This window comes from Otolemur garnettii, unplaced genomic scaffold (genome assembly GCF_000181295.1).
Source record: "Otolemur garnettii isolate 467f Iridium unplaced genomic scaffold, OtoGar3 scaffold00024, whole genome shotgun sequence".
Lineage (NCBI taxonomy): Eukaryota > Metazoa > Chordata > Mammalia > Primates > Galagidae > Otolemur > Otolemur garnettii.
Genome location: NW_003852419.1, coordinates 5,430,832 through 5,437,621, shown reverse-complemented (window position 1 = coordinate 5,437,621; position 6,790 = coordinate 5,430,832). Strand labels below are relative to the sequence as shown.

The 6,790-nt window shown below is 35.7% G+C and overlaps 1 protein-coding gene across 1 annotated transcript in view; it reads left to right on the top strand.

The window, feature by feature from the left end:
• Nucleotides 1-6,572, top strand: part of CALM2 (calmodulin 2) — a 30,036-nt gene extending 23,464 nt beyond the window's left edge. The window contains exons 4-7 of the mRNA XM_003787895.3: nt 4,164-4,307; nt 4,399-4,505; nt 4,923-5,058; nt 5,923-6,572. Of these exons, the coding sequence (XP_003787943.1) occupies nt 4,164-4,307; nt 4,399-4,505; nt 4,923-5,058; nt 5,923-5,951 (416 nt within the window). The 3' untranslated portion in view covers nt 5,952-6,572. The remainder of the gene's footprint in view (nt 1-4,163; nt 4,308-4,398; nt 4,506-4,922; nt 5,059-5,922) is intronic.
• Nucleotides 6,573-6,790: the final 218 nt, after the last annotated feature.

The window sequence follows — 6,790 nt, the reverse complement described above, 5'->3', positions numbered from 1 at the left end:
GTCATTGTTGTTTGGCGGGTCCGGGCTGGGGATTCGAACCCGCCACCTTAGGTGTACGTGGCTGGCGCCTTAGCCGGTTGAGCCACAGGCGCTGAGCCTACAGTGATGCTTCTTATCTTTATTCTGAGACTCCAGGTAATATTCAGTCCTTACTGCTACCACAATGCAGCACATCCCTATTTGAGTCCTTTTAATAATGCACCAACAAAGGAAACATTGTTTGCAAGGCTACCTATGTATCTCCAAGCTTTATGGCAGCCCTTGGATCCTTAGCCCTTCCTTGTGCAGCCAACTTCTTTTGGACAGTTTCTAATGGTATCCCTTCTATTTTTCATTATTTATAATCTGGAATTTCCATTTTACTAGATTCATCTCCATCGGCTGTGTTTCTTACTCATAGTTAAGAGGTATCTCACCAAATCCTGGTTCTTTTTATTTTTTATTTAGGTTTTGACCTACAATTTACATTTCAAGTTACTCCTGGGGGTTGTTTTAGAATTATATGTTTCTGTACATAAAAGATTATGCTGGTTCTGAAGTATTAGGTGAATTGTAAAGGCAGGTAAACTTAACACTGTACTTTTTGGTTTATTCTTTTTATTTTATTTTATTTTTTGAGACATAGCCTCAAGCTATCCTGCTGGGTAGAGTGCCCTGGCTTCACAGCTCACAGCAGCCTCCAACTCCTGGGCTCAAGCAAGTCTCCTGCCCCAGCCTCCCAAGTAGCTGGGACCAAAGGTGCCCGCCACAATGCCCGGCTATTTTTTGGTTGCAGCCGTCATTGTTGTTTGGTGGGTTCGGGCTGGATTCGAACCTACCACCTTAGGTGTATGTGGCTGGCGCCTTAGCCACTTGAGCCACAGGCGCCGACCCTTTTTGATTTATTCTTAAGGAATTTTAATAGGTATTTCTGACTCTTTAGTGTAAAAAAAGAAATAGAAATTTGAAATAAACTTTGAACTTTAAAAATGTTATTTGTTCTAAAGGCTTATTAGAAAATTTTCTTATAACTTATGTAATTAGGTGATAGATGCCCTGTCCAAGCCCTAATAGGATTATTTATTTCTAGATAATATTTCTATATCCTAGTAGATGGAAATGTCTTTATCAAATTCTGCTATTTGTAGGTGAGAACTCCCTGTTCTATTTTTGTCATTAGGTTGATCTAGGTTAGCACTATATCCTATTTTTATAAAATCAGTCATTAGTTTGGTACTAAGCTTCTGATGTTGAGTTCCTCTGGAAACAATATTTAAATGAAAAAGAACTGTGTTACTAGTAATGAGTGCAGCAAACTACTACAATTAGCCAAAGATACCTCATCTAAATAAAGTCAAGCAATTAAAAGATTTTAAGTAGAAGAAAGTAAATAAGGTTGTCCCAAAAAGTTACAGGAGCCAGATGGTTGTGTGTGGGTTACTTTAAAGCAGTGGTTCTCAACCTTCCTAATGCTGCGGCCCTTTAATACAGTTCATCGTGACCCACAAGTTGAGAACTGCTGCTGTAAAGAAAGAACGTGCAGTTAGGCACTTGCAGTAGTTGAGGCAAAAGATGATGGGACCTTGAACTGAAATATTGGTTGTAGAAATGAAAAAAGAATCAGGCAGTATTTAAATGGCAGAGAATTCAAAATTTATTGACAGATTTCAGGAGGGGAAGACTTAAGGAGTGGCTCTTTGGCTTTTGCTTGTATCCCTAAGGTTGCTAGGGGAGTATAGAATTCATATGTCTTGCTTGAGGTCAGCTAGGGGAAATATCCTGTGTAGATAGTCAGAAATAAAGGTATTCTGTTATAAGAGAGATGAGTAGATAAAAGGTAAGAAGTGTGCATAGATGAAATGGCCAAGAAGTCCAAAAAAAAAAAAAAGAGGATAAAATGGGTCAAGAGCCTTTGGTACAGTATACTGTAGGAGGAAGGTCAAAGTACTATTATGAAAGCCAAGAGGTGTATGAGGGTTTTTCTGTGCAGTTTTGGATGCTGCAACAAAATGAGATCATCTCTTTCTTGACATTTACTTATTAAATATTAGCTAGACATAGTTCTAAGTGCTTTGCATATTGATTTGGGGGGGATGGGAGTGACCAGGTAAACACCACCCATGGGCATTTTAAACTGTGTTGCCCCACATGATAATTCTTTCTTTCTTTCTTTCTTTTTTTTTTTTTTTTTTTTTGCTTGCAAGCGGGGGAAGTTTTTTAAATTAAATCATAACTGTACATTTATAGGGTACTGTGTGCTGATTTGATATATAATGTGGAGTGCTTACATCAAATTGATTACGATAACAACCATCACTTTATTTGTTGTGGTCAGACGTTTATACTCTTAATAGATTTGAAATGTACCATTGCATTGTGTACAAGGTCCACTATGCAGCCATAAAAGAGGATGGTGACTTTACATAATAAATTCTTAAACTTAGGTACATTTATCCTTACTTTAATGTGGAAATTGAAGCAGCAAACATTTAGTAACTTGTCCTGATTACATTGCTGATAATAGCAGAGCTAGAACATTATAACCTAGGCAGTCAAGTTTTTCAAAGTCTGCTTTTAGTTTCTATGCCTTACGGCTTCAAGTGCTGAAACATAACTTGATGGATTGGGCAAGTTAGGTGTTGTGTTGGGACTTGGCATTTTCAGCTGTAAAAGAAAGGAAAATTGATACGAGTGTCCTTCAAAATTGGAGGAGGGGTAAGGTCAAATTCTTAAAATATACGTAAGGTTTGAAGTTAGTTTTAGGCTTAGAGGTGTAAAAATATTTATATGTTAGTGGGCAAAATCAGTGCAGGACTAGTTGAGTCCAGAGAAGAGGTAGTATGATGGAATGTAACTGGAAGGTGTGAGCATACACATTTTCAAATGTATGAATATATGTTGAGGAAGCTTAATGATCTGATGAACTTTGAAACTGCTTTTCCATTTGCTTGCTGATAGTCTAGATATCTTTTAGAAAATGTCTTACTCAGAAAGTACTAGCTTTGTTTTTAATTCATTGGTATGACTCTGCAATACCATATTTAATTTTTGTTTTAGTTTCTCCATTTGTAAAATAAATGGTGAGGCCACATAGTCTGGAGTGTTGCTCCAGCAGCTTTTCATGTAATCCATTGGTGAATTAGAAGCAAAATAATTTTATAAGTTCATAAGGAATGATATATTTAACTTCTGGCTCAGTACCTGTAGTTCCAAGTGCCTAAGGCACCAGCCACATACACCAGAGCTGGCAGGTTCAAATCCAGCCCGGGCCTGCCTAACAACAATGACAATTATAACCAAAAAAAAAAAAAAACTTGGGCATTGTGGTGAGCCCCTGTAGTCCCAGCTACTTGGGAGGCTGAGGCAAGAGAATCACTTAAGCCCAAGAGTTGGAAGTTGCTATGATCTGTGATGCCACAGCATGTTACCCAGGGAGACAGCTTGAGGCTCTGTCTAAAAATATATATATATATATATTTAGCTTTTCCACCCTTGACGTTTTATATTCTAAAAAAGATCTAAATTACCTTTTTTCTCAATGATACTAGATTTATGTTTCAATTGGCCCCGTTGGTGGTAACAGATTACTTAGTGATTCTGCCTTCTGGCAGAAAGGAAACTGGCCTATTGCATATTCTGAAGCTTAAAATGTTACTTGTTCTTAATTTCGTAGGTGAGTGCGTGTTAGACATAATTTTAACCTTTGAAGTTAACTCTGAACATACCATGCACGTAAACTATATTGTTACTCCATACAGATATGTATTTGGTACTGATAAGTCTTATTTTTCTTTTGTGAGTGTAGGTTAGATGCATAGTTTTGAATTATGTTCCACAGAGCAGCTTCTTTGACAAAGAGAGAAGTCTGTCATTTGGGAATTTGGTTCTTTTCCTCTTTCACCTAGAACAATTTTACTTTTATCTAGCTTAGATATTAGTTTCCTGTGAAATTTTAAATGAAAAACTCCCTAACAGATCAATATGAGAATGTGCTGGTATGATTGGCTGGTGGCCAAAGATGTTTGAATTATCATCACAAAGTTTTCACACTTAATTTTTTAGGGATGAAGAATCTCATTTCAGATGTTATCTTTAGATATATCTTAGCTTTAAGAGTTAATACATTTCAGTTAGTTTACTTTTGATTGCTAACCTGTACGCTTGGGTTATGGTCTTTCTAACAGAATTCAAAGAAGCTTTTTCACTATTTGACAAGGATGGTGATGGAACTATAACAACAAAGGAATTGGGGACTGTAATGAGGTCTCTTGGACAGAATCCCACAGAAGCAGAGTTACAGGACATGATTAATGAAGTAGATGCTGATGGTAGGTCTTTTTAATTTTAGGGGGTGGGAGAGGGTTGAAGAAGTGGTTATTTACTTTGTATTTTATGTTTGAACTACACAAACCATTTCAGGTAATGGCACAATTGACTTCCCTGAATTTCTGACAATGATGGCAAGAAAAATGAAAGACACAGACAGTGAAGAAGAAATTAGAGAAGCATTCCGTGTGTTTGATAAGGTAGGTAAGGTATTCAAGGACTGCGTATGTTAAATTTTAACTTGAAGATAAAATGAAGGGTCTTCATATGACCCTTATGAAGACTTGTTTTTTTCATGTACCGACATACTTGAACTACCAAGTCAAAAGATTTTTAAGAATTCATTATAAATTTAGATTTTCCAATAATGTAGGTATTGCATTACTCTTGACAAACGAAGCATTGCTTGACTTTGGAACTAGGAAATAGTGATTTCAATATAGGACATCCTGCTTGGCCCTTAGTGGCATCTAATTTGAAGGTCAACTATATGTAGATTATTTTTAGTTTGTAGAGATTTCCAAAGTATATTTACCCCTAATGTGAAATTTAGTAAACTATTAGTTTCCGTTTTAACTCTTAATTTTACTCAGAAAATACACTAAATATTTTTCTAGGATGGCAACGGCTATATCAGTGCAGCAGAGCTTCGCCATGTGATGACAAACCTCGGAGAGAAGTTAACAGATGAAGAGGTTGATGAAATGATCAGGGAAGCAGATATTGATGGTGATGGTCAAGTAAACTATGAAGGTAAGTCACTCTGATTGCCTCATGCTGTGCTTTGATTTTTAAGTTAAAGGGGCTTGTTACCTGATAAGGTCAAAATTACTGACCTCCCCCCAATTGGAATGTTAGAACAGTTTTATGTATACTAACCTTTTGCTATTCATAGCGTTGGTGTGCAGACTAGGCAACATCACTGTCTCACTTGAGAACTTTGAAATACTTACTATTTTCATTTTCCACCCTTACACCTAGAATCTGCATTTTAATAAGATTTCTGGGTGAATCATACTTTAAAGTTTAAGAAGCACTGTACAATGTTTGGAACAGTTTTGAAAGCATCAAACTTTTCCTGAATTTCCTAAAATGAAATTAAGGTGACTTACTTTCTCTTGGATCCACTGGATTCCTTTTTTTACTCTTAACTGGCTTTAGTCTGAAACTGTTTACATATACTTCAGTTCAAAAGTATCTTGTAACTCTAAATTTGGGATGGCCATAGCAAGAAGCAAGATGTGGAAATTAAAAGATTTCCAGCAAAACCTTTGCCTTATATTTTTTTTCACAATATAAGCTAAAAAATTTAATATTCTAAAATCGAACCATTTATAGCACTGAAGTTACAAGTATTCACCTTTAACCCAGTAGCTTAAAATTCAAGCCTAATCTAAGCCAGTCAAGAATGTTTTTTATAATAGTTTATCTGAAGCATATAACTGAACAATTGTGGTTTATGAAATTCCAGTGTTGGCAATGAACTAGCTTTCCTTTATACTTCATGGTAATTCTGAGGAAAGAGAGAATGGAGACTGTGCAGTGATTGAGTAAATGTGATTGGTTTTGTCAGTTTTTGCCATTGACTCAACCTTATGTGTACTTCTTCTTTTTCAGAGTTTGTACAAATGATGACAGCAAAGTGAAGACATTGTACAGAATGTGTTAAATTTCTTGTACAAAATTGTTTATTTGCCTTTTCTTTGTTTGTAACTTATCTGTAAAAGGTTTCTCACTACTGTCAAAAAAATATGCATGTATAGTAATTAGGACTTCATTCCTCCATGTTTTCTTCCCTTATCCTTATCTTACTGTCATTGTCCTGAAACCTTATTTTAGAAAATTGATCAAGTAACATGTTGCATGTGGCTTACTCTGGATATATCTAAGCCCTTCTGCACATCTAAACTTAGATGGAGTTGGTCAAATGAGGGAACATCTGGGTTATGCCTTTTTTTAAAGTAGTTTTTTTTAGGAACTGTCAGCATGTTGTTGTTGAAGTGTGGAGTTGTAACTCTGCGTGGACTATGGACAGTCAACAATATGTACTTAAAAGTTGCACTATTGCAAAACGGGTGTATTATCCAGGTACTCGTACACTATTTTTTTTGTACTGCTGGTCCTGTACCAGAAACATTTTCTTTATTGTTACTTGCTTTTAAACTTTGTTTAGCCACTTAAAGAAAATCTGCTTATGGCACAATTTGCCTCAAATCCATTCCAAGTTGTATATTTGTTTTCCAATAAAAAAATTACAATTTACCCAATGGTTGCTTTGAATTTGAGTCCTTTAATTAACTGTTGAAGTGTTACAATTTTGAGAATAAAATGTTGAGTTGATTTCTGCTTGGTATAATCTGGATACATTTTTCTTTTGACTATTCAGGATATTTAGACTTTAAATGAGGATGCTACTTTTTTCAAAAGGTTGAAATGAAAGACTGAAAAACCTTTGTGTAAATGTATCTTAACATGGGAATTGGCC